At 39.9% G+C, this 27580-nt stretch overlaps 3 protein-coding genes across 5 annotated transcripts; 1 reads left to right on the forward strand and 2 right to left on the reverse strand.

Moving 5' to 3' along the window:
* The first annotated feature begins 119 nt into the window (after positions 1-119).
* osgin2 (oxidative stress induced growth inhibitor family member 2) lies at positions 120-7424 on the forward strand. Of its 2 annotated transcripts, none has more exons than XM_035625643.2 (6): positions 120-312; positions 2839-2931; positions 3044-3180; positions 3276-3467; positions 3585-3676; positions 3773-7424. In XM_035625643.2, exons 2-6 carry the CDS (start codon positions 2865-2867, stop codon positions 4953-4955), a joined length of 1671 nt encoding a protein of 556 aa, XP_035481536.1. In that variant the 5' UTR covers positions 120-312; positions 2839-2864; the 3' UTR covers positions 4956-7424. The 2 variants fall into 2 exon arrangements, with proteins under 2 accessions (XP_035481536.1, XP_035481613.1); XM_035625720.2 differs by lacking the exon at positions 120-312 and adding an exon at positions 424-533.
* A 179-nt stretch (positions 7425-7603) lies between these two features.
* nbn (nibrin) lies at positions 7604-17524 on the reverse strand. Of its 2 annotated transcripts, none has more exons than XM_035625378.2 (17): positions 17369-17524; positions 15809-15930; positions 14099-14179; positions 13798-13957; positions 13610-13713; positions 13404-13521; positions 12551-12738; positions 12350-12450; positions 12117-12249; positions 11798-12006; positions 11205-11373; positions 10291-10945; positions 10077-10166; positions 9839-9979; positions 9391-9504; positions 9254-9303; positions 7604-7967 (listed from the first exon to the last, which is right to left on the reverse strand). In XM_035625378.2, the coding sequence occupies exons 2-17, from the start codon at positions 15895-15897 to the stop codon at positions 7934-7936; spliced, it is 2436 nt and encodes an 811-aa protein (XP_035481271.1). In that variant the 5' UTR covers positions 15898-15930; positions 17369-17524; the 3' UTR covers positions 7604-7933. The 2 variants fall into 2 exon arrangements, with proteins under 2 accessions (XP_035481271.1, XP_035481192.1); XM_035625299.2 differs by having other exon boundaries at positions 14099-14226.
* Positions 17525-18340: 816 nt separating this feature from the next.
* On the reverse strand, positions 18341-19723 carry msmp2 (microseminoprotein, prostate associated 2). Its single transcript, XM_035629878.1, has 4 exons — positions 19550-19723; positions 19359-19469; positions 18723-18831; positions 18341-18613 (listed from the first exon to the last, which is right to left on the reverse strand). The coding sequence occupies exons 1-4, from the start codon at positions 19635-19637 to the stop codon at positions 18439-18441; spliced, it is 483 nt and encodes a 160-aa protein (XP_035485771.1). The 5' UTR covers positions 19638-19723; the 3' UTR covers positions 18341-18438.
* Between the last annotated feature and the right edge of the window lie 7857 nt (positions 19724-27580).

Consider the following 27580-nt stretch of genomic DNA (forward strand, 5'->3'; position numbering starts at 1 on the left):
AGAGATCAGCCTGTGAGGATGCTGCGCGATGCTCTCATCTTCCTCCTCCCTCCTCCTCCCTCCTCTCTCTCTCCTCCTCCCTCCTCTCTCTCTCCTTCTCTCTCTCTCTCTCCGTGAACGCGCTCACGCCTGCCGGTGCAGCGTGAGATGCGCATGTGATGATAAACGCAGGACCCGGTTTCTCTCTCTCTCTTCTCTCACACACACACACACACACACGCACACACACAGCTTTCAAGACACAGAAAATCTAGATTTACAGGCTGATCAGACCTGAATGTACCAGGTCTGCTCGGTTTCAACTGCACCGAGGTAAGTGTGTGTGTGTGTGTGTGTGTGTGTGTGTGTGTGTGTGTGTGTGGGTGCGGTGACGACAGAGAGGTCGGCTTTTTCGTCTCATGCAAGATCCCGGACAGTTGGATGGATCCTCCCACCGGTGTCTGCCTCGGCTATTTATACGGTTAGAGATGCGTCTGTAGGTCGAGATGACCGGACGCCACTGGGACAGATAGACAGAGATAAATCACAGCGCGGTAAGAGACGTTGTGCTTGGCAGATGTGTTGTTAATGACCGTGAGCGTGTGTTTGACCTAAATTATGCAATGACGGTGACACAGCGGCTGTCGCATGTGCTCCTTGTGACTCATTGGACGCAGGCTGCGTGGACCGCTGCTCGGAGTTGGGAGAGTAGTGGGAGGCTGGAGCCTGTGTGGGTCCATGAGGGTGATGTGTGGTGTGGTGTAACACATCTCCTCCGGTGTTCACAGCAGCATCACATGTAACCGACATGGAGCTGGGTTAAAGTAAACATCCTTTTGTATCTGACCTGCAGGTTGCACAAGTTGTAAGGATGAGAGTGTAGCTGGTGCCTTGTGAAAATCTCAGAAACATTTCAAACCGAGACTAAGTCAGAAATAAAACAAAAAAACCCAGGTTGAAATGCATTTGTATTTTCATGCATTGTTTCCAAATGAATTACACTCCGGTGGATTCAAAAGTCAGCCTACATTATGTTTTTCTTCCGACCAAAATGAAAATAAATAGCCTCATATTTCGCTTCTAGTTTCAGCAGTTTTTTCATACACAGCCCACAATACTCGGTACATTGTGTTCTAGAAAGTATGGTCCGTCCACATGCTACAAAAAGCACACCCGTTGGTGCAGGAAAGTGCAGGAAGACAGTAGCTATAACTAAACATACATTCAGCTAACAACTTGGGTTAGGGCATTTCTATTATTATCACATTTTGGCTGTGGGTGCGTGGAGTTTAACTCTCAATGTTTCAGCGTTTGCTCTCAGGCAAAGCTGTTTGGATGATCTGTTGTGTAATGTTTTTTTCTTTGATAGTTAATGATGTTGATGTTTATAGAGTGTAAAACCACAAATATTTATCCAAATTATTTAGTCTTGCATCTCAAACGTATGGCACAGTATTGTTAAACAGGTTTAGAAGACACATGATGCCACAGTAACTGAAGCTCTATAATAAGTACTCAACCTGACAGATAAGAGCTGGGATCAAGATTGAATAACAAACAGGAATCTTGCTGTTGATGTCAACCATTTGGGGGGACTTTGTCTTTAACTGTGCTTTATTTTAATGTGAAAAAATTAATATATAATAAAAAATAATCTTTAATTAGAATAAAATCTCGTGCAATTCATCTTCCATGGGAGACACATTTTGGTCCAAAAGTTATTGCAAAATCAACTTTTAGGACTGTAAACATTGGGGGGTTTCTTAAATTGAACAGTGGGATGGAAATATCAGTATCAAGTTGCCAGCTGGGGGCAAGACATTCTACACACAGGTAAGGCAATGTGTGGCATCCCAGTGCTTTCTCTGAAAAGGATAAACAAGCGTCAACCAAAGACAATTGGTTGGTATTCAGACTCAGGTCAGACAGGGGGAGTGAGACAGAGAGGCGTGCATGTGAAATGAGCCAGACAGTGCTGCCAGCAGGGAGACATGGAGGTTTAAAGGGAAGTGAGCCAGAGTTTAGGGATATAAGGACAAAAGCAGTGTGGGCAGTGTTTCAGTTCGTAAGAAACTGGGGAAAGTAGGTACTCCTTGCTATGGATGGTTGGTTATTTTGGCGGGAGTGTGTGTGTGTGTGTGTGTGTGTGTTGTGGTAGTGGGTATATGAGGAAGTGGAGCTCAGAAAGTTTGATCTGTCAGCATCCCAGGACCACATTCTCATCCTGCTGCCATTGAAAGAGGCGGTAAAGATATACACAGGCCCAGTGGGATTAGGGCCCACTCGGAGGTGTGATCAGAGGGGATTTGCTGCCCGGCTGGTACACAATGGCACTGTCGCGATACACATGATACATGCTCACTGACGAAGTTTCACAACAGACCCAAGCCTACATAAATCTGATTAGAACTCCCTTTTGTTTGGGAAGCAGTGCCGGGGGGTTACCACAGGCTAGGCCCGCCGCAGCCAATGTTTGATAGGATAGGGGGTGTGTGGATGTTGGCGGGACGGCAAAGAGAAAAGCTGGGGGCATGTTGTGTTGTGACTGGGTGTTTCCACGTGTGTGAAGTCCGAGACAGACAGGGAGTGTCATTGGCTGTGTGGAAGCACAATAACAGGATGAATAAAGGTTCCCCATTCAATGCCTGTGTTCCTGAATAGGCTGACAATGGTGGATGGAGAGAGTTAGGCAACATTAGGCAACAACGCTGGTGGACACAAAAACAGCAAGCCTGTTTGAACCTGTTAAAATGATCTGACACAAAAATATGAAGCTGTTCCTTTAGCTAAAGGTGAAATGGACGGCTACAGAAAAGTCTGGAAAATTCTTCATTATTCTACCTTTTTCCTCCTCTTCAGTGCCGGCTCTGGCCCAGGCTGCAGCCATGCCTCTTCTGGAAGAGACCACCCAGCCTCAAGAGCACCCACCTACCATCCCTGTTGTCATCATAGGTAAACTTTTTGGTCCAAATTTCAAAATCTCTGTCTATGTTGTGCCACATGCTTCTGTGCGCCCTGTTTTGATGCTAACCCACCATTTGCCATACCTGGGTTTGTTGTTTAGGCAATGGGCCATCGGGTATTTGTCTGTCCTACCTGCTGAGTGGGTACAAGCCCTACCTAGATTCGGCAACTGTCCACCCAAACCCAATACTATACAGGAAACTGCAGGAGACCAAGCATCTACCCATCACTGAACAGGTAAAAACAACTACATATTACTTGTATGTATTTGTATGTGTACAAATTATCTCACTGTGATTCAGGTATGTCATGATGAGGGCGTTTTCTTATAGGATCTGGAATACTTGAGTGAAGGTCTTGAGGGAAGGTCAAGGAATCCAGTGGCTGTGCTTTTTGACACACTGCTGCACCCCAATGCTGACTATGGCTATGAGTTCCCTCCTGTCCTTCAGTGGAGGAGAGACAAGCAGCAACACATCCCACATCTGGTGCTGGGCAGGGCAACACCCGGAGGTGCTTGGCATGTAAGCAACAAGGTGTAGTCTTTCTAACCTCCGGAACTATACATATTTTATGCCAGTCCTTTTGTTTTTGTCCTTTTTGAAATTGCATCTGCTTCTACCCATTGTTTCCCTCATCAGGCAATGGAAGGCTCCATGCTTACTATTAGTCTTGGCATCTGGATGGAGCTTCCTGGTGTCAACTACAGAGACTTGACCAACGCGAAATGCAGGTAAAGACAGGGACAAGGTTGACAGTAAAGACATGGCTCAAGATTCTTTTTAATTCTGTGCTACCTTGTTCCACATGGTCTTTCTCCTCTTTCTAGGGATGTGACCAGTGACAGAGCAACCCCAGAGGAAATCTCATCCTATTACCGTAACTATGTGAAGCTAAAGGGTCTCCAAAAGAATTTTGTTGACAACACCTATGTGACCTCCGTCCAGAAACTCTGCCGGGGTCACAATGGGGAAGGTCTGGAAAATGGGCACACTAATGAAGGAGATGTGGGTGTGGGAGACAGTAGAAGTGAGGGCTTTGACGGAAATGGAGTAGAGTGTGTAAACAACGGAGCAGGGGGGGTTCTATGGGAAGTAAGGGGATATCAGCAGGTGCAGAACGACACTCACGTCCCCTTCTGTCTGTTTGCTGAGAATGTAGTTCTGGCCACTGGTGCATCAGATTCACCTATACGATTAGGTGTAGAGGGGGAGGACCTACCTTTTGTATTCCACAGTATCTCAGACCTAGGGTTGGCTGTAGGCAGGAGAAAGCTGGATATGAACTCTGATCCGATTTTAATTGTCGGTGCCGGTTTAAGTGCTGCAGATGCAGTTCTGTGCGCTTGCAACAGCAACATTAGGGTGCTGCATGTCTTTCGTAAGAGTGTAGATGACTCAGATCTCATCTTCAAACAGCTGCCCAAGACCCTGTACCCAGAGTACCACAACGTTTACAACATGATGTGCTCTCAGACCTACACAAATGTGGCTCCCTCCTCTGCTCCTAACAGACCCCAGGTAGTTAGTATTGCCACTTCAGTATGTACCAAGATGTGCCCAAAGCCCCAACTTGCTGCAGGTAACATGGCTGGTAATGCCAGTGTTGGCTTGTTTCCTGACTACACTAGTTTCCCGGAACACTGTGTGGTGTCCTTCCAGTCTGACATGAAGTGTTTGCTGCAGGGAATGAACTCCCTCAAGGCATTCAAGATCTCCATGGTCCTGGTGCTGATTGGGACCAACCCAAACTTATTTTTTTTGAAGGGGCAAGGCCAGTACCTGGGTCAGGATCCAACAAAACCCATCTCTTGCAAGCAGAACCCCATTGACATCCACCCATTCACTTTTGAGTGTACCAAGGAACCATGTCTATTTGCCATGGGCCCGCTGGTGGGAGACAACTTTGTACGCTTTTTGAAGGGTGGCGCTTTAGGCATCGCCTCGTGTCTGCTAAAGAGACTCAAGAAGAATGGGAAGCTCATAAGCAATGGAGTGAATAACTTAATTTGAAAACGTGATGAAAAGATGAGCAGAAGGGCACAGGTTTTGACTGGTTTTACCAACTGATGTAAAAGGTGTGGTTTTAATATGTTCAAATCATTCATGCAGTACTTTTTAATCAAAGCTGAGAAATGTTTTCACCTGACAGAGACCAAAAAGGCAGTGGATGTACACTAATTAGTTTCTAGAGAAACAAAAGAAAGCTTTCAAGAGTCTTGTCTGACTTCACAAGAAGTCCAAGCTACCATGTGCCAATGTTTTCTTTGTCAATCTGTAACCTCACAACGGAATGGGACCTTATTTTCATCAGGGTTATTTATTTGTTCACCATGTGTCTTTCAATCCATTTACAAACTAACTTTACTTGACTTTAACTCTTGTTTTTATAAAGTTTAAGAGACGGAATCCTTAATATTAGAAGCAACTGCTCCTATTCCTCGTGTAACATTGAGCTTAATTTGCGTCTGTCAGTGGCACTTGCAGACTACACTGCGGACCTGCGTATAAACTTGCGATGATCTGAACTCTACACATGAGGGGTGATTCACAGAAGGCGTGAACTGACAAGTTCATGGCCACGCAAACTTAATGTTCCTGTTTATTCTCAGCCTATCACATTTTTTTGTTGTTGTTTTATTAACGTCAGAGATTATTCTTTTAGCTGCTGTTGTAGGAGCAAATATAGTCAGAGCTATATCTATCCATCCATCTATCTATCTACAAAAGTTTGAAAAGTCTATCAAATCTGACATGTTGCTTTGATTACTCTACAACTGAAAAGATTTCTATGCAAATAATTTCACTTGCTGATCTGAATGTATTAATGGGCACCCATTGCTAAGTATATTAAAGGCAGCAAAATGGCATTAAAGTGTCTCAGCAAAAGTCAGCTCTTTAAAGGGACCATTCTGGTGTTTTAAATGAGTCTTTTTTTTTCGTTAACCTTATTTACTACAGTATAAAAATCTTTATGTTTAACTCCAGTGAACATATATATATTTGTATATATTCTTAACTGGGAAAACTGTAAGAAAGGAGAACAGTATATTGTGACTAGTAGAAAATAGGATTAAACCAGAAATACCAGCATGTTCCTTTAATTGAAGCCTTTAAAGATAATTGCCAATTAAATTATGGCTAGAATATGGAAAAAGTAAAACAATTCTAGCATCATAGTTCATTTATGTTGACACCACAATTAACTCGTCACTTTGAACACTCTTTTGCATTAATTAGAATCCATATCAATACAGATGGAGAGATGATTATTTAAAAATGGAGAGAATGGGAAAAGCACACTTGCAAAATGCCAACTTTTACAATCATGCCATCCAAATATTTTATTTTTTATATTTTAGCAAACCAAATCTTAGCATCCACTTTCTATTTTTGTAATTACATTATGCATTTTATGAACATGTTTTGGCTATCCCTGTGAAGAGTAACATCTAAACTATTCAAGATTAGACTATCAGTATTTATTGCTGATTATCTGTCATATATATATATATATATTATATATATTATATATATATATATATATATATTATTCAAGACAATATATATATATATTGTTTTTTTCTTCAAACTGTGTAACATGATACGCAACTCTGTTTGTATTACTCTACACAACAATTACCAAGTCAGATTTCTTTCACAACTATTTCTGAGATACAACGACAATGCAAGTGCACAGGTAATCTCCCAGTTCATGTTGAATCACCCGTGTGTCGCCCATAAATTCGCAGGACTTTTCAAAAAATCAGCTTCACCATAAAAAGCCACTACAGGTTGTAGTGTCAAAAATAACTTTATAATAAAAAAATGAGCAGCAACCAATTTTTCTTTTTCCAATACATTTAGCTTTTTATCAGTTATTTAAACACAGTTTATAAGTGTGTTGCCATATGAATATTTTTCTTGTTCTTTGAGCTTGCCACTCACGCACAGCTCAATGTTTTTTTATTGTGATGTGACACTTTGATCCCAGTAGGGAATTTCTTTTTTCACCCCTTCATACAATACAGTAGTAAGAGTGGATGGTGAAACATCAATAAATAATGTACGTCACATTTTCCACTAACAATATTAGTTTGTTTGACACATTACCAATTAAGTTTTGCCAGTCATATAACAGTTAAATAGTGCAAATGTTACCTGTGTTAAATACTGACTTTTATCTGAATTATTTCTTGAAGATTTTTCACAGATTTCTGAACATTGTTTTGATATAACTAATAAATATATGCATGTTGGCATTAACAACTGCCCAGCAGCAGCGGCTTTGGGCAGAAGCCAGAAAAGTGCGACACAAGGACATATGTGGTAAGATAACTCTATGTTTTGAATTGACTTCCAACGAAAAGAAAAAAATGTGATCCTGTTACATCTAGGATGTATGTATTTTAGAAAGCAACTTCCAAGTACATACTTAAGTAGTAAAGAAATAAAATAAACTTCTTATGTGAACAGTTTTGGATCTGAAAAGTGCCTGATGTGTTGGCTCATTAGAGATAATTTAAGAAACAGGTAAAACTTGAATCCCTTTTAGGTTTCTAGTTCAGCTAAAACCAGGGAACACATTAGGTCTTAACTTCAAAATGAAGGAACAGCTGCTTTCGGCATGTAGAGATTTAATGCTCTCTTGTACAACTGAAGAGTTTTTAATGTTTTGTATGTCAAATTTTTATTATCAACAAATAAAAACTGGAAAAAAATCTCTGAACATGAGAATGTCTTCTTACATTGCTTACTGTCAGTAGCTTAATTAGGCGATTGATCGTTGATTAACAGATAGAACAGAAAACTAAAACACTGGTAAACATTTCTGATTATTGCAACAAATACGAAGCATTAACTCCATGTTATATACATTAACCATGTAGTTCAAATACAGATGATGAGTCCTTTTCATAGGGTGTTGCACATACTTTCTGTGTAGTTCACTGAAATTAATTCCCACTGGTGGACTTCAAGATGAAGGCATTTCATCTTCTTTTGGTTAGTTTGGTGGGGTTGTACCTAAAGACACACAAACACACGCATACAAAAGGAGTTTAGCTCATAGGTCTGTGCATAGTCAAGATGAGCTTTTAACCTTCCTCATGGATCATTCCTCAATGTCCTAAAAGGTGTTTTGAACAAACAATAAAAAAACGCCCTAATTAAGCACAATGAATCATGTAGTGTTTGAACAGCCTAAAGCAAACAGGCGTCCTATAAAACCACGTCTGGAAACTTCGTATAGACCTACCAAAAAGAATAATACCGGATTGTTGTCTTAGTAGCAGAGTCTGTTCCCCGGCTACGCATGACTGACTGAGCATGACTCGGTGATCAAACAGCTCAGCCTTAACACACACAGTCTCTTTTTTGCTAAGTCAAAGAAAACAGCACAGCAGCAGCATCGGCAGCTTACATCACCTGTTACCCTGGCAACTGCTGTGACGCAAGAATACTTTGTCCTGATTGGTTAAACTGAAGCTCCAGAGACCCCATATCCATAATTCTCAGTTAATTAAGTTGTCTGCACCTGATTATAATGACTGAGGCTATACAGACCAAGGTTGGACCAAGTCATTCTAACACAAATTACAGTGTAACATTAATGTGTTATCTAATCCAAAATTCAATGTCCATGAGAAACAAACCACTTAGAACAGGAAAATATTCAACAGGGACCAGGGGGAAATTATTGTAGCTGTCTAACCGTTTATGAGCTGAGGTCTAAAGGGAAGGACAGAACATTAATACCTGCCAGTCCAAATGATAAACACAGAAAGGGGCAAAAACAAAATACAAATCATTGACATTAATTATAAAAAGTTTCTCTGTTTTATTTTGAATGAAAGAACAAATATCCAAAAGGTTATAGTCTGTATTTAGCAACAGAATATTGTATTGTTGGTTTAGGAGAGAAGCTTCAATTATTTCTAAAAATTTGTTTTTATTAATCATTTGGGTATGACTGATTTTGTTATTGTTCTTTTTTTCCACTGTGGTTGCTCGTTGACTTACAACACATCAGGCCGCTGCTGCCACGTTGGTGTCCAGCTGTGTTCTGACCTTAAAAATCCAGTCTCTCACCCTGAGTTCAGGTACCTCTACAAAAGTGTTGATTCTGAACAATAAAGGTAAATCAAGCCCAGAGCTCTCTCTCTATATATAACTGAAGGAATGAGACACTATTTAACATACCCTAACAACACGTGACTGGTCCTTCACATACTAGAAACCTCACATTGTTTTTTTGGAATCTGTGAGTAACCTCACATCCTCTGACGGAAAAATGAAATCCACTTTCTCACCTGAAGAGGTCGTCTCCTACGGTCTCGTCTCGTCTGCTCTGACGCTCCTCCTGAAGCAAACACAGATTCAAGTCAATAAACTGGGGGCTCGGACAGATCGCAGACAGATAACACACAAGAAGAACGACAAATATTACCTCCGCTGCATCTTTCAGCCATTCATCTAGATCAGTGTTCTTTCCCCTGTTGTGAACCAGCAGATCAGACCCTCCAATGATGTGGGGTGAGGTCTCCGCTCCTGGTACTCGGTTCTGCACAAATGCACACAAGGATATTAGTCCATTGGAGACGAAGCTTCTCTTCAGGACACATGAGCATCTCACAAACCAAAAAGTTTGTCCGTCTCACAAATAATGGGCTTTTTTTTTACTGGTGTACCTGGGATAAAAGGAGAAAAAAATTGATAGCTAAAAATATCCAATGCAACTGTTAGAATTTGTGTGTGATTAGTGAAGGACAAAATATTTCTGTTAGCATATGTGCAGCGACAGGCATCAGAAAGATGCTGGTGTGAGTTTTATAATTTAATCAAGTTGTGTTTCTAAATTTCAAACAAGGCTCGTCTAGGTTGCGTCATAGATTGACCTTGCGGAAACGCTTGAAGTTCTTTGCGTAGCTGTTGCTGAGCATTGGCTTTGGTTTGGTTTTCGGAGGTACGGTCACAGTGAGAGATCGAAACTCCACTAGCACCAGCTTTTTAGGAAGGTCTTCGTCGATCTTGGACTCCTGCAGAACAGCAGATCAGGAAAGAAACTTTTGTCAATAGACAATAGCTAGAAAATGACAAAACTGTGTCATTAAAGAGCTTTATCACGGGACTTACTTTGACCTCCAGTTTGATTGTAACTGGTCTCAGAGGGGTCTTAGTCGCTTCTTTATCCTCACTATTTACCCCTTTCAGTAGATCAATGTCCTTCAGGAACACAAAGGGCGGAAAATGAGCAGAGACAATGAGACATAATTGCATATAAAACCTTTAGATCACTGCATGAAGAAAAATAACATTATTGAACTGAGAGAAAATGTTCTTTCCTCACCTCAATGAAAGACGGTTCGTCCTGTTCAAAAGGCAGAAGGTTTTTGCTTTTGCTGGACTCATGATTAGTTGTCTTGATTTCTGACGGATCAACCGGTTCGGTCTTGATGGAGACAATATACTGTTCGGATTGTTGGCTGTGGTTTTTGTGGGAGCCCGACTCTTTTTCCAGGCCCACCAGTGGCCTTGTGTCGGCTCCACCATCTTCCACATTGACGCGTTGCCTCTTGTTTGAAGACAAATCCTCCGGCGTATTCAAACTTCGTTTCTGTGTCGTTGAACTTTGCCCTGTTAGCTGTGCTTGCTGGCCTTGATTGCCTGGCAGTTGCTCGTCAAAGAAATCCATATCTTCAGACATGATAGACTCCAGTTCGTCCATCTGCATCTCTGCTTCCATTTCCTTCCTCTTTCCACTCCGAGGCCCCTCCAGGGAGGTGTGGGAGACCCCGTGTTCTGGAGCATCTGGCCGTCCTGTGAACAGATCAGCTCCCGAGCCCAGGGGGGTCCGAGATGTGGCTGCGGGGAGTCTGTCAGAACGCAAGTATGTTTCTTTAGATGTGACTGAAGTGTTTGGTGTCTGTATCCTGCTGATGGATGATGCCAGTACAGGTCGCTTTGCCTCTGACATAACAGCTGAGAACTCATCGTCCAAAGGCCTTGAAGAAAGAAATTTTTCAAATTAGATGACCCACCAAATTTAACATTATCCATCTATTTTTTCTTTTATTTAACGATTAGGACAACAGGGATTAAACATCCGGTCTGCTTCTTTTATAGTCAGTCAAAGATGTTTTCATTGTCAGTGAGTAAGCAGTTTTACATTAAGTGCCCATTGATCGATACATCTGTATCACCAGTGCTGAAATATGCAAAACACTGGTATTGTCCTGGAACACTTAAGGAGCAGATGTTTACCTTTTCTTATTGACGGGCTGAAAGAAAGTCGTCAGAGTCGACTGTTTCTGCGGTGAAACTTGTGCGGGAATCTTTGGTTTCTGAGGAGATTGCTTTTGTAGGAATGTCTTCGTGCCGCCGTTGGTCCTAGAAGAGGACGGCTGGGACCTAATGCCACTACTCCCTTCAGCTGAAAGTGCAAAATCATTGACTTTTAAAAATATGTCTTACAGCATTACAGACATTTAGTACAAATTCAAATTTACAAATGAAATAAGCCTCTTTGCTTTCTTGCTGGGGTGGTGAGAAGGTTGAGCGCTCTGTCTTCTGTACAGTAGCGGGGGCGGGGCAGTGTGCCTCAACAGTCAGCCTGCAGACTGAGTTGAATATGTCTTCTACGTTTCTGCGTTTGTTCAATATCATGAAGTGACCCAAATAAAATATTAACTATAACAATTAGGAAGAAATCTGATCAGTATATCATTTATATTGAGAAAGAAAGCAGAAAGCTGCTAATGGACTGGTGTCATTAGATGTCCGACTTGTGGCTTCCGAATCGGAATGGAGAGAGTAAATAATGCATCAGTGCATCTCTAATTCAGTCTTGCAGCTACCTGTCAGTTTGGACTCAGGCTTCTTCCTCTGGGAGTTTGTGTTGTCTACAGCGTTAAGCGATGAGCTCATCGTATCAGCCACGACACACTGAGCAGACATACTCTCAGGTACGACTCTGGATCCACCGGGGTGATTGCTGCTATGGTTTTGCTTCTTCTCAGGAGTTTCTCCTACTGCCGTCACCCCCGTCACCTTGCACAGCTCCGAACTGGCAAATGCGTAAAAATTGACAAAACAAATTAAAGCTTTCTGGAAAGGACAGAGGAATTAGACTTTTGGACAACTCTAATAAGATCCTGATGTGTGTCTGTTCTGTACCGTTCTGATGGCTCCGTGTTCACTGCATATGCAGTGATATTTTGTGTCGAAGCCGGTAACACTGTCTCGTCCACCGCCACGTTCTGTGACAGCGAAGCACTTGGGATTCTGGGTTTCACTTTTGATACTGACTCTAGAACACAAACAGAAGATTGAAACAAATGGAAAATATTAGCACAAGAATAGAAATAAAATAAAGAAAACAATCACAACTTCTCTGTCTGGCTGCCCACCTGAGTCTTGCATCACAGCAGATGGATTGCAGTACTTATCACAGGAAGCAAAGATGGCAGCCAAACCAATTTCGGACTCTGTGATGACTCGAAGGCCTTTTCTGTGTGAGTGGAAAAAAAAAGAATTACCTTGAAAAGTAATAAACCAAATCACACACATAAGTAATTTTCTATTTAAAAAAGTCATGAGTTTATGCAAACCTTTGAATTATGTTCTTCACAGAGTTTGCCCAATCGGTGGTCGAGGATGAAAGAGTTTGGGAGCTGCCGCTTGTAACATCGACCACACAGCTCTGTGGAGACTCCAGCAGGTCCCGGGGCAGGGAGCCCTCTTCCAACAGCTGACTCTTTCCTCTTCCAAAACTCACGGCTGCACTCAGACGCTTCAGCTGCAAATAACGTGGAAGAGAAGAAATGTTAACTTGGATGCAGGGTTCGAGGCACAGAGTGAGGCCTGACAGTTTAATCCTTACCTTTCCCATCATTTACTACAACTCAGGGCATAATTCTTTGAGTGGTCCATAAATAATTGAGTTACTGTAAAAGCACTTGTTCCAAGGGATAGTGTTGTTGCATCAATGTACACAGGACGAAAGTGTGGACGTTGTCTTATTTCTTCAGACTACACTTCATTCTGTTGTGTCAACAAGGCCAACGTAAGAAGAAAACGTGTTGTCCCTGATGAGGGACAACACATTGTATACGTATGGTAAACTTAATTTTTTTGTATTATTAAATAAACATATCCATTTAAAAACAGGCTCTCCACTGTGACTCACCCTGAGGATCCCTGAGCAGCAGACTGCCTGGCAACTGATGCTCAGCGGATAAACATGAAGCTCAAGAGATCATGTGATCTTTCTAACACTTCTAAAGCTCATGAAAAACAAGCAGGGTCATGATCATTTATATAGCCAATAACAAGTGCTCATTTCTATAACCCCCGAGTTTTGTTATCTTATTACTGATCAACACAAATCCTGATATTCTATGTGTGGATATTGGTGGTTATTTAGCACGACAATAACATTGGGTTATCACAAGGAAGACAAACCTGCTTGGCACTGAGGAATATGAAGGTCTTTTCAGTGAAAAGTTGTTTGCGAATTGGCATCACTCCAACATTAACTTCCTCCTTAATCAAGCTTGGCTCATCAATCTCGGGGATGAAACTTTAAAAACAATGCACAGCACAGATGAGATCCCGTTTGGTTCAGTGTTTCAGCTGATGTGTGCAGACGGGGACGGACTGTATCGTACCTCTCGGCTTTAGGAGGCGCCTGTTTTTGCTGAGCAGCTTCGTTGAGCTCTAAGAAGAACTCTGGCTTCACGATGGGACGACAGCACAGCAGCGCAGAAATAGTCTAGGGAGGAAAAACACACAAGCACGTATTCAGAAACAAACCCGTTGCACATGCCAGTGAGTATACAAAAGTTTTGGTTCTGACCTTGATGGTGACTTTGACAGAAGGCATAACCAGGTGGGTGCAGTCCTGAGTCCAGGAGTTGACAAGCTTTCCGCCCAAAGCCAGCAGGGCCTGAGAGAGCGACGCCTTGCCGTCATTGTCCAAACACGATGAACACACCACTGGCTTCTGATGTTCCACACTGATGCCAATACAACACAGTGAGGGAGATTTTAAAAACTTATAGCTTTAAAATGAATTTGTAATTCAGTGATTTAAAAAAAACAACTTAATCATGGTTCTGTGATGTTAAACACAACAGACCAGGTCCTTTGTTACATACCTGAACTTGCTGTGAAAAGCCCCAAATGTGACAATGTCCCCTGACTTCAGGTTCACTGACGTGTTCTCTGTCAAACGCTGGCTGTTGACAAAAGTGCCGTACTTGGAGGTGTCTTTCAAAGTCAGGGTCTTATAGTAAAATACACAAGGCAGAGACATTTTTTCACCAATCAAACAAACCGTCCTTCGTCATCCTGTGATAATGAGAAACCCACTCTTCAAAATTAAACCTGAGCTGGAAATCCAACGCTCAGAAAATCTATTGACCCTTAAGTGTAAAAACAACTGGACAGGTCTGCGGACGGGTAAAACAAAGGAAGCTTAAATTGACTCACTATTAACAGATAGAGAATAACTTTTAGATGCTCTTATGGTCGAGTCAGTTTATGAATTTATGAATCAGAATGCATTTAGAAAAACAGAAAGACAAAAGGGATGTTTATCCGAATCTTCTGATAGACATGAATAAAAAGAAAAGTATTTTGCAATGCATCTTTGATATGCAATGCATTAATGATAACAACAACCATTAAAAACAAAAAAAGGTCGAAGGTTGAATTTTAAGATTACCCATTCCAAACCATTGGTAGAGCAACAACATGTATAAGAATTTATTGAAATTATGGTTTTTAGACATTTACTTAAAATTGTTGTGAATTTTACATTTGTGTGTTTGTTACTCTGCGAAGGCTGTTGCTTTTTATATACCCGAATAATAACAGATTTACACGCGTTAGTTACCACGGTCAGGATGTTGTCCAGTTTCACTTATATAAAACCAGTGCAACAGCACCACCTGCTGCCATCACACAGGTGAAATATTGATAATCCTGTAAACCATTCACTCTAAAATCAGACAATAGTCTACTATACAAACTATATGCAAACTAACTGACATCACACATCTGTATTTTAAGCAATTCTAATCTAAATAATTTGTCACTCACTAATTTCTTTGACCGAAAATTATATAAAAACATATGCACAATCAAAATCTGTTCCCATTCAAAGTCAAGTTGCTGTTTGAAATGTTGGGCAAGAGTTTAATTTGAATAATTAGAATAATACTGATGTGACAGCTGGTTTAAAACAGGACGACAGGAGGAGTGGCTGCTATGCAGTGTCTGTCTTTTAGTTTTCTCCACACACCCCAAAAGATCACAAAAGATCACGCCACACCCTGTCACATTTTTTGTCACATTCTTGTGACATAAAACACACTGTGTTCATTGCCCAATGTCCTTGGAAGAGCAAAATTAATTTAGAGAATATAAGCACAGCATAGTCTGCTGTAGAGCTGCAACAGTTAATCGATTAATTGATGAGTAATCGTTTAGTAATTGATTACTAGATTAATAGCCAACTATTTTGATAATCGATTAAACAGTTCAAGTAGTTTTTATGAAAAAAGAAAGTCTTAATTCTCTGATTTCAGCTTCTTAAATGTGAATATTTTCTGGTTTCTTTGCTCCTCTGTGACAGTAAACTTAATATATTTGGTGTGTGGACAAAACAAAACATCATCTTTGAGTTTAGGGAAACACAATCGACATTTTTCACCATTTTATGACATTTTATGGACCAAACAACTATTCAATTAATCGAGAAAATAATCCTTAGTTGTATCACTAGTCTGCTGCACATATTCTGTCCGTATAAAGAATGAACTATCAAGTAATATCCCTGGCTTCATTTCCTGTCTTCTTCTCACCTGGTCAGTAGCAGTGAGGTGAGCGTGAGCCCTGCTGATGGACTGGTCGTTGGCGAGAAGGATGTCACAGTTCTTGCGCCCCACCACATACTCTTTACTGGCGACGAGGTAGTGGGTCTCACCTGTGGGTGACGGGAAGCAACGTTATCGACAGGTCAGTGCTAAGTCAAAACCCATGCAGCTTACTTGTGGTACTACAAAGTTCAAAAGTAAAGCCTGACACATCTGTGACGGTTCCGATGCAGATTAATGATTCAAGATAAAAATTTAAACTGATGAGATATTTTTCTGTGTCAGCTCTAACATAGTGCTCTAACAAGTGTTATTGTAATGGATAATTATATATCCACTACGCCTGACTTGATATTGAATCTATTTTAAATACATTCAAGTATTGCATGCAATTATACATGTAATCAAAATTAATTAAAAGGATATTAAATTAGGAGCAACTGGACTTGGTATATACACAACAACTCAGTGAGAACCAAAGAAGCCTATTAGATGAGAGGTGAAACGTCTTCAAGAATCTACATCCAAGTCAAGTTGTTTTTCCCTTTTGGATAACTATGACCTGGATGAATGAGAATCTCCACAGACATAATCAAAATGTACAGACAGTACACAGCACTGTGCGAGGTTCAAGGCACGTGAGATGTGTACATTCTTATCCATCATGCAAAACCATCAAGCAGGTTTCTGACGGGTCCCAATTTCATTCTGCACCATAACAACAAGACAGTTTTTTCTAGTTAAGAAGAAGAAGAAGAAGAAAATTATCTACGGGGCCAAGGACAGGGAAGGTGTGGTTCATACAGAATCCTCATCCAAACATCATGGACTCAGTCTGGGATGACATGAAGGTACTGAGAGAAATTTAAAGGACTCACCAAGGTTCTTAAAGCCACCAAAACCTGGAAACTGTGTGGAAGTGTAACTAAGTCTAACTAGAATATGATTATTGATTATTATCAGTATTATTAAAAGTATTGTGTAGAATGGGGGTAGGCCTGGATAAGCATCTTGCTTCTCCTACTCCTTTTCAGACAGAAAAAATGTTTATTGTATTGTGAAAGGCTGCGATGTACACAGCATATATATTTATTTTGATACCTTATGTATGTGTGTATATATTCACATGTATTTATAATTTCAATTTTTTGGTTTGAAATAAAGTATTTTAAATTCAAGGAGAACTGAAGGTATATAAAGGCAAAGGGTTGGTCACACCGAATATATATATATATATATATATATATATATATATATATATATATATATATATGTATATAATGTTAATCAAGGCTTTTGCACAGTTAACATTAAAGGTCCTTTTTTAAACTCACTTTTAATGCCTTAACTATTTACTATTATCATAATTATTACTATTATCTAAAGTTCCCATATCATTTTGTTTATTGTCATCTGTATAAAATCTACAAATTCAAACTCGTTAATGCCCACAGCCCACTCTGGCCTGTTGGACTCGACTCAGTCAACTTTCAGCCGCTAGCTGTGTTAGCTAGCGTCAAAGTATCAGGCACCAGAAGACGACGGTACCTCCGGGCTGCAGGGCCGTCAGGATCCACATGGTCCCGCCGCGTGATGCGCTCTCATGGACGGAAAGAACCCCGCAGCAAGTCGGACGTCAGTGTTACAACAAGTATAAACAAGGTGGACGCTCAGGGCGCGTCGCCACCGAGTTACGTACAAACTGTGCGCCGCCACTGCTCTTTTCAAAATAAAAGCCTCCTTCAAGCCTTCCTTTCGGACGCTTTCTCAGAATCTATGCAAAGCTCCACTTCACTGCGTTATTGATCGAAAATTGCTTAACGTGCCCCCCCACACCTCTATAAGAACAGAAAAACAAATAAGAGTAATAGATAAAAGATACTTTATCCATTGCAGTGTTCTGAAAATATAAATTTCCAGGCACTTGAATGGATGAAATCAATATTAATAGATATGTGAAACGTAAAAACAAACCAGCGCATCGACAACACACTAACCTTCACGAGAGTGTCTTCTCTCAAATATACACTCAGTGGTTAACTATGAAACAAAGATTAGATTGTAATGAAGCTGTTAATTGATTTGGACTTTCTCCAGAGAGACTGTGAATATTCAACTAACAACCAGGAAAAGTCCATGGTCCACCATCACAGCATTTCTCAATCTTTCTCATCATCTCACTGCTGTGAATTACAGTAAGAGAAAAGTCTGTCTTTGTATTTATTAATTCAAAAGGGCCATAGCGTTGGACTGTAGGAATTCTCTTTTTCTAATAACAAAGGCTACACAGACGTCCCTCTATAAAACGTAGTACTCTATGCTTGTATAGTAAATATAATATATGTAATGATGTGGCAATATAGTAATACATGACAAAACCAGAGATTAGACAGAAATTAGACATATAGTTTTTACTGAATCTTAAAACAGGAACCAAAAATTAAGCCATTCATTTGTACATACACAATTGAAAACTATGAAATGATGCTTGTGAACAAAAGAAGCACTTGCAGATAAAAATGAAATCAAATGTGTGGTCTTTATTTGTTGAATTCAAAATACAAATCACTCATTGCTATATTCCTTGTACATATATGATTTTTTTTTTATAACTCAACTCAAAATATAGGATCATTGTCAGATTTCCATGGCTGACCTGCAGCTGGTCTGAGACGTCCTCGTCCCCAAAGACATGGTAGTTTGTGATTGGCTCTCATCACTGCAACACTCGTGCAAGAGTCAGGTTTACGGATGATCTGACACCAGTCTGGATAATCCACAGGATTAGACCTACTGTAGGGAGGATTGGAGTTAGATTAGGGTTAGAAGTATAATATGTATACTACATCCAAAGATGTTGAGTAGTGTTTTGAGTGTATTTGATTTGTGAATTCAAACTCACTGGTCACAGCATCCTACTCCGAAAGGTTCCATGCAGACACACTGGTAACAGTCACTGGTTATCCAGCTTTCTCCAATCCCATACACCTGTCCCATATATTCACAGCTCCCTGAATTAAAAAAAATAAAAAATAAATTATATATATATATATATATATATATATATATATATATATGTATGTATCACTTATTGTGAAATGTAGAGAGGCGCCAGAAGTTTTCCGATCCTTTATGTCATCAGAAGTAGAAACATTGTAAAATATACCTCACTACAAATAAAAGTCATGCATTCAAAATTTAACTTAGATGCGATTAAGTATTAAAAGTGAAAGTGCTATGCACAATTGTTTGGTGCTATTATAGTTAGCTTTTTAGTGATGCATTCTGATGCAAATAAATAGGTGAATAAATGAGATTTGCTAACAATATATATATGACCCCAATAAAACGAGGAAAAAAAGGAAAAAAAGGAAAAAAATTATAAATTTTCACTGTTACAGCTGGAGAGCCTTTTTGAACTACTTCCTACTGTTGGGTAATTAAGATACATTTTGAATGATAAACCTGAATCTGGACACACACACACACACACACACACACACACACACACACACACACACACACACACACACTGTACCTTTAGTGTTGAAGAAGCACTCCCCACTGTTATACACAGAAAAACATGGCACGCTGGCACTCAGGAACAAGAGCAAAGTCATGAGTTCTCCTCCTGCTGTGTTTGCCATTTCTGAAAAAAAGCAGGTTAAAAAATAAGTCTTAAAATGATTCATAACGACCAGATGAAAGAAATGCCAGATTGTGTCTTACCTAATATGAAGTTTCCACTATGTTGAATAAGAAAAAAACCCCTCTGATCTTCTTTCAGTTCTTCTCTTTCTATGCTTCTTGCTTTCATTCACCCCCTTGTGTTTTCTCTGAGCCCTCTTCTCCACCTCTGGCTCACTGCATTCCCTCTCCAGTGCCACTCTTAAGCTGATGCACTGTCTCCCTGTGGTCTAAGATATTTATACTGCACCAGCACGTCTTTATCGCCTTGCTCATTTCTCCTTTTCCCGTTGCTGTTTGTCCACCCCCTCCCTCTCATTAATCGCTATTCTAAGCATTAATATAACAATGTTCGTCATTGCCTCTTGTGATGCTCACAGAAATTCTCGTAGAGTATACAGTGTGCACCCTTTCAGATAACATTTGTCTCAGGGGGTGCCATTTGGCCCTATCACTAGATCCACACTGCCCACACAACCAGCCAGTGACCTATTGTCCAGCACAGAGACTGCATGTGTACAAGTATAAACATGAACCTTTGACCTCTGCTCAACATACAGGTGCATATAAAGCAAATTTTTATAAGACCTTTTGCCTTTACTGTTAAAATTAGATTTTTTTTTAAAATACAGTGTTGAAAATTAAATACTGAGGATGTTTTTGATAATTTTCTCAGTTATATACAACTGAATGATCATCTAACTCGCCGATGCACATCAGTAGCTTCATTAAATTTAATTCCATATTGTTGATGACTCATCATGTAAAGCACAAGATTTTGTATGTCGTTTTACATGATTCAGTGAGCTTTAGTTACATTTTCTTATCAAAGGTCTCTTTGACATGGTGTGGTTGTGCATCATTGTGTGTGTGTGTGTGTGTGTGTGTGTGTGTGTGTGTGTGTTTGCGTGTGTGTTTCTTTTTCTGAGTGTGCGCAAGGTTTTGCATCATTGTGTGTGTTTGTGTGTGTGTGTGTGTGTGTGGAGTAGGGGTATGATATTTGAACGCTTCTGAGTTCGTTTTGAGTTTTTGGTGTTGGGGGATGGGTTTTACTCCTTTGTGCTGGGACATGTTTGAATAAACCACCCTGAGAGCTCAGATAACCACAAATGTCCACAAATGCAAAAACACACACACACAGATTTGTTTGTCACTGTGGGGAAGGTTTCAGTGCCTAGAGGCTTGCTCAAATGTTAACCTATCCCCAGTGGACATGTTTTTTGTTTTGTTATCTATCCCTGAACAACGGGTTTAAAGTCAGACCTTACACTCGTCTTCAGATGTGACGACAAATGATGCGAGCTACACAGAAACACACACACTCCCGTACACTCAACACACACCCCTCTAGTGCTGCAGCATACACACTGTTCTGAGAGTTTTCCTCTAAGCTCTTGTTTGGATGTATTCACATTTTCATTTCATTCCCTTCAGAGGACTGCATCCTTCTGTGCATCCTGTCTCGTTTTCCCCAGTTTCCTTTTTATTGTTGACGGAACAGTTTTATCCATTGTACATGTTTGAAACATGATGCCTCCCAAACCAACCCTCCAGTGGCCTGGTATCTAATCTGCTATCCAGTTCTGATTTAGTTATTAAAATGTCAGTTTGAGAGTCCCCTTTGTTGGATGCTACAAGTGGACTCTTACATAGTAACCCAATACATTATTTCCCACATCAGTGCCCCTCTTTTTCCAGCCAGTGCTCCCACAGGCTTGTACACATTAGGATGTAGTTCCTTTGATAATGATCTATTATCTAATAAAATTGTCTTTATAGAATTAACTGACCGAGAGAGAGAGGAAGTTTCATTAGCCAAAAGTCCAAAAGGTTGTTCCCTCTATGTAAAAATCAGTTCATTAAAGTACAAAAATAGTAACTGAAGCTTAGAGCTCACTATGTCGGATGCAAATGCTGATGAATCAGGAATGTTGAAACAGTAATGAAGCACCGCAGACAATGTAAACACAGCTTCAGGCTTTATTTGTGGATTATTATAAATTAATTATTTGTATAGTCCTAATGAAAAAGAAACAGCAGCAGATTTGTCACGTTTAGCCAGAGAATGAATGTGGCACAGTAGCAGAATTTTACAGTACAGAAAATACAAAAGAGGGGGTGAAACAACAGACCTCTCCATGTTCTGGTAAGACCTGATGTTACAAGGTCAGTTGTTTGTTAGCTCGTGGAACAGGATGCACTGGCACACTTGGATAACCGTTAAGTATGTGTATGTGTGCGTGTGTGTTTGTGTGTGTGTGTGTGTACATGTGTGTGCGTGTGTGAGTTTGTGTGTTAGAGAGAATGAAAAAGAATGTAGCATTGAAACTTGATACTTAGGGTAATTATTTTTATTCAAAACAAAGAGAGAACTGTAATAATGAATACATCATTGTTAACATTTTACTTTTTTGAGTTTATTGAGCCAAGCACTACCACATGAGCAACGTCTGTTTACACTTTCTAATCAGACATGAGGAGAAAAAATACTACTACTGCAATGATATCCTGTGATATATACTGTTTGCAAAGTTCACTGTCAAAACCATTTACCTGGAAGTCAGACTACGTGGGTCTTTGTTCAGTGTTAAAGTGAAGGGATCAGAAGTCAGTGCCAGACTCTGTAGGAATATGTCTGATATTTAGTTGACATGATAAAGCACAAGAACAACCGAATATCAAACATATCACACAGCCTCCAGCCAGTCAGAGCCTCAGCAGACATGAGAAGCCTGTATCAGATAAAAAAATTAAAAAAAATACGGTGAGAACAAACAAGGGAGTGAATGAGTTAAATAGTGAAAACATCACACAGTCAGTATGTATAAGAGAGTTCAATGAAAACACGACGACTTGAACAACCTGTTCAACACATTCAGATTTCAACAAAGGAAAGGCCTTGCAGGGAGGGAATCAGAGATCCTGTTAGGATTTGGGATCACCTGTCTGTTTGCTTCGGGGATTAATGGGAAACAGTGGAGGAGAGGCAGGATTCACACAAGGAAACACCTTCTTCCAATTCAAAAACAGCACATGCAAATACATATGAGGATACTCACCAATTCTCTTCATCCGTCCAGTCCATGGTCCCCGTGTCCTGTCAGTTTGGGAGTTGGTGAACACGAGGTTAAAGTAAAAAAAAGAAGAAGTGGGATTTACAACTAACTGTTACATGTGTGTACAAGCTATGATCTGAGTGTGATCCTCAGCGGGACAGCATTTATATATGTAACCCTGTGAGTTTGGGGGGGACCACCTACACACACTCTTTCAGTAACACACTCACTCAGAGCCCCCATGTAATTAGAGGTGTATTGATCAGCTGCTGTGGCCTGCAGCCTTTCCTCCCCACATTAGCCTGATCAATAGATGTGATGTTCATCCTGCTGTGAGCTACCACACACACACACACACACACACACACACACACGCACACATACATGACCGCAAATGCAAGGTCAAATAACTTATTGTGTGTAGGGAGGGCAAACATGAACACACGATGGTCACTTCACTAAGTCACCATTTGTATCCTGTTGCTAATCTTCCTGAATTCGAGTGTTTTTTGCTTCACAATAGCCAAATCAATGTGAAAAGGACCCACACGTCCTTTTATTGTGCAGCCAGTTTATCGAAACATAATAAAAATATGGCAAACCCCCCTAACACTTTTGGATACAATGCAGTTGTTGGAGAAATTGATCTACACTCTACATGACAATATCAAGCTGCTATAGATGCTGTAGGGCTGGACATATTTTTTACATAATTCTTTATGCCAAAACTGATTAGGATCAAATTATTTGAATTGTCCTAAACCTTATGATGTTTTTTTGTTTTGTTTGCGTGTCCTTTTGTTTGGGACACAGTGGTGGAAAGTAACTACACTCACTCTTGTATTGTAAGTACAATCATTTGGTACTTTTATTTCAACTCCTCGACATTTTAGAGATGAATATTGTGGTTTCACTCAGTAACTTGACTGCTATTGTTTACAATGGATTGCAAGGTTTACATCAAACTCTGTGATTAGCACTGCTTTAACAACAGTAGTAACAATTATAACTTATTAAGTTAAGGAGCATGACAGGCTCCTTACGCAATATGCATCTTTAATGATAATGTTAGCGAGGTCATTTGTGTCCAATGAGATTTTTTGAGTATAAAGATGAACTCAACACTCAAGGTGACCTCTGGCTTCCAAGATGACCTCTGCTTGTCAAACTGACTGGTGATTGTACTGTCACTCCATCTGTGTGTTCAGTGGGGTAGTGTGGGACTCCAACATGTGTTCACATCATCAGTGGGACATGATGGTTAATGAAGAACACGACACCTTCTCCTGTGGGTGAGTCGCGGACTTTTGTTTTTGATGAGCAAGAAACAGGCGTAGAGCAAGTGGAGCTGATAGGAAACGCATTGGGAGAATGATCATTTATGCGCAGGATGTATCATTCATGGAGAGATCCGGTACTCGACTGAGCTAACAAATATTACCATAATGTCGTGTTTTCATCAAAAAACAATGTCATCAGTGAAAAAACAACGTACCCTTTTTTTTAACATTGTTTAAAATCTTTTCACACACACATCAGATTATACTTTACGTTTAATGAACAGTCCTCGTTCATGACATCAGTTAGCCCCCTTCTGTCGTCTCTGTATCCTGCCCCTGTGTGACGATGACCTTGTGAGCCTATTGGGGCGGAATGATAGTCCTCTGATTGCCTAATTGTGAGCCTAGGGGGAGTATTTTAATCTTTCACAGATGGAGGGCATTGTGAGTGAAAGTGAAAGATAACAGTATGAAATATAATAGCAATACAAAGGGGAAAAAATGGTTTCAAAAAGGAAACAAAATACGGTTTTAAGGAAACGGATCCTTTGCATGACCAAGTTTGTTTCTTTTCAGGCTAATAATTCACTTGTAAGTCATCAATCATCTCCTTGAGAAAAGGAGCTTCGTAGTTATTCTGCTCACCTGCTCACATATTAAAGGTTTGAGGAAAAGATCAAAAGTTTAAACAAGTAATAATTAATTTTGTATGAGAATATGATGATTTTGTCCATGCACATTTATCTGAGAGCAGCTTTTGACACCCGGGTGCTTGTGGGGATTCAGCACTAAAATATCCAATTACACGAGATGTCCAAATCTTTTAAGAAGGGGGGCAATATCCAAAGAGAGTCACTCATTTGAGCACGTGGTGAATGTAGGGTACATATGTGTTCAATTACAAAATTTAAATTTTGAATTCCACCTTTATCATTTCTGTGACCACAGAGAAGGTTTGTGCTCTCAGATAGCTCCCTGGAAGTTGATATCGCAAAACAAAATGACCATACAAATGGACATTTAATCAACATAAACAAAATAAAAAATATTTGGAATACACAATCATATATTCAGTCTAATCATTCCATCATAGTCCAATGGTTTCTGTGCTATTGCCTAAATAAATATATTTTCATGGGGAGCCCCTGTGGCTTAGAGGTTCAAAGTGCCTAACATGAACCTACAACTCAACTCCGACTGGGGTTTTTTGTTGCTTGTCATTTCCCATCTCTCTCTACCATTAACATCTCTGATAAAAATGCCACCAAAAATATATATAAAAAAATGTAATATGATACAATTGGAACCTTACAGGGATTCGTAATATGACTGGAACATCTTTTCAGTCTAATGCAAAACAATACAGTAGTCCTTTAATTATTATCACTTTTGTGAACAGCAAATCGTTTGATTTTTGTCGAGAATGTTCAAACATAATTAAATCATATCAACTTTAATAAGCTGCTGTTCGAGTTAGAAGGTTTAAAATATGAGACTATACTATACAAACAAAATTCCCCAAAAAAGGTTTTCATACTTTAAAACATAAATGATAAGAAATGATGACGCTTTATCATCAGCCAGAACACAGACCAGCTAGAGTTTCACCAGGACATCAGTGAAGTTTATGGTTAGTGACAGATAATGACTCTGCCTTCTCTGATTGGTCAGTCTCTCTCTCCGTCGCTCTCTCTCTCTTTCTGTGTTTGTCTGAAACACACACACACCCACACACACACACACAGACACACACACACCCCGAGGCAGGGTCACAAAGAAACATAGAGGCAGAAAAGGTTAATAACGATTATTCAATACCCATACAGTGCTTTCAGCATTGGAGGTAGGGGAGTTATCTAACAGAGGAAAAAGGACCAAAGGCTACAACGTGTACTGTACTGCAGAAAAAAAAAAGACTTGAATTAGACGAGCACATCGTGGCATTAATAGCCGAAGAGCAACAATGAAAAGAGTCAGTGTTTTTCTCTCTTCCTGGTTTGGAGTTAACATACATATACATACTGTATTAACATACAGTCAAACATTTGACAACACAATCCATTGTAATGCCCTGCTCTTGATCTATTTCCTGTTCATCTCAAAGTCTGCTTGACTTAATCATTACCTGTGCAACAAGGATCATGTTTATTGGGTCAGTGTTTCACAACCATGCATCTGTTAAGCACCACACCCTAGCTGTTGTGTACAGTGTTGAATACTGGGACTTCTCAAATACTGATATCATTAAAGTCAATGAGGTATGCATGTTGGGCATGAATTAAGATTGCTCAACAGACACTAAGGGGTTGCCAGTTTGGTTATACAGTTTTTTCTCTCACTCAGATGCAAGTTTGTTAGTTTCATACAATAATCCAGCAGTACAAAGCAAGAAATACTTTACTTCCTGGCAGCATACAAAAATTCTTCTCTGAGAGGGAGGTTAAATTTCACAGGGAAATTTAATTTTGGACCATTCTTACCAAGTACTTGTATTTCAGATTGCCGGGGGGATTATCTGGAATAGTCCGGCGGAAGACATCAAGCAAAGTAGTAATATCACACAGTTTAAGGTACAAAATATTGAAAAGGAAAGAGAATCTTACTATTTGGAGTGCTGTTGTGGTTTATTCCTACACATATATTTAATTATTTTGGGTATGATGACATTTTATTATTTTTTTAATGCTTAACATTTTTAATAAAGTTATATATATTAGGAGGATGAGAACGTCTTTGAGGTTTGAATCCCTGATTAAAAGCTGCAAAAACTGCCACAAAATTTATGTTGTGGTGACAACGTGTTTACTCACTTTTTAAAAACAGTATCCAAAAGAACTGAACATCATAACCTTCATGGAGGTCAGCTCTAGTGCAGACTATTGTATTAGAATGCATTAGTTTCAGCTTGGTGCTACTGAGTACTGCCTACATACAGTCTGCCAGTATGGAGAGAGAGTATGCAACAGTAGGCCTGTGTGCACAAACACTTCAAAGCCTCTAATGGTTAGATGCTGCGGCTGTTTCATTTTGCTTATCTGTCAGGTAAACCACCAACACCCAGATGATGCTTTTGTCTCAAAAACATTTTTTTCATTTTTAAGTTCACGCAGGAGAAGACGAGTGGTCGCTGGTTTCTGTCCAAAGCTTCAGCCGCACTGCCTCCATTCTCCTCTGAACAGGTATTACACAAAAGATTACAGCGCAAAATATATAAATATCACAGAAAGCTTGCGATGGATGGTTATATTTTCTTAATTGAGAGCTACTCTGCATTAACATGGGAATGTTATCAATTTACAATAGATCCACAGTGTGCAAAGGGGTGAAGGGGTGTAAATACTTTTTTGAGGCGCTGTGATTTCATACAAAATAACATCTACGACATTGAAATGCTGTTTACACTTGAACTTGCATGTACTTGTAATACAAAAACATAATGCCCTGAATTTGAATACTTTTACTTGCTATTGAATAGCAATTGTCCAGTGTTTTTGTCCCCTTCTTTTCCAAGACTTGTGGTTGACCATGGTGATATTATTTTTGGTGGCTGTGGCTCAGGAGGTGGAGAGAATAATCTACAAATCAAAAGGTAAGTGGTTCAATTCCCAGCTTCTCCAGTCGGTAAGACACTGATCCCCAAATTGCCCCTGACAATAATGCTGGCAGTGTTTGAATAAGCCCCCCCCCTGTGACCCTTAATGGATAAAGAGGTATAGATAATGGATGGATGGATGAGA

This window comes from Scophthalmus maximus, chromosome 1 (assembly GCF_022379125.1).
Source record: "Scophthalmus maximus strain ysfricsl-2021 chromosome 1, ASM2237912v1, whole genome shotgun sequence".
Lineage (NCBI taxonomy): Eukaryota > Metazoa > Chordata > Actinopteri > Pleuronectiformes > Scophthalmidae > Scophthalmus > Scophthalmus maximus.

Excerpts from the sequence above, each read along its gene's own strand:
- osgin2 (XM_035625643.2), top strand. The coding sequence starts at position 2,865 with ATGCCTCTTCTGGAAGAGACCACCCAGCCTCAAGAGCACCCACCTACC. Across the intron at positions 3,181-3,275 it reads ATCTACCCATCACTGAACAG|GATCTGGAATACTTGAGTGA; the intron begins GTAAAAACAACT and ends GTTTTCTTATAG. Across the intron at positions 3,468-3,584 it reads CACCCGGAGGTGCTTGGCAT|GCAATGGAAGGCTCCATGCT; the intron begins GTAAGCAACAAG and ends TTCCCTCATCAG.
- nbn (XM_035625299.2), bottom strand. The coding sequence starts at position 17,399 with ATGTGGATCCTGACGGCCCTGCAGCCCGGAG. Across the intron at positions 12,007-12,116 it reads AACACGGAGCCATCAGAACG|TTCGGAGCTGTGCAAGGTGA; the intron begins GTACAGAACAGA and ends CGCATTTGCCAG. Across the intron at positions 9,304-9,390 it reads GGCTGAAAGATGCAGCGGAG|GAGGAGCGTCAGAGCAGACG; the intron begins GTAATATTTGTC and ends TGTTTGCTTCAG.
- msmp2 (XM_035629878.1), bottom strand. The coding sequence starts at position 19,637 with ATGAAAGCAAGAAGCATAGAAAGAGAAGAACTGAAAGAAGATCAGAGG. Across the intron at positions 19,470-19,549 it reads TAGTGGAAACTTCATATTAG|AAATGGCAAACACAGCAGGA; the intron begins GTAAGACACAAT and ends GCTTTTTTTCAG. Across the intron at positions 18,832-19,358 it reads GTGCTTCTTCAACACTAAAG|GGAGCTGTGAATATATGGGA; the intron begins GTACAGTGTGTG and ends TTTTTAATTCAG.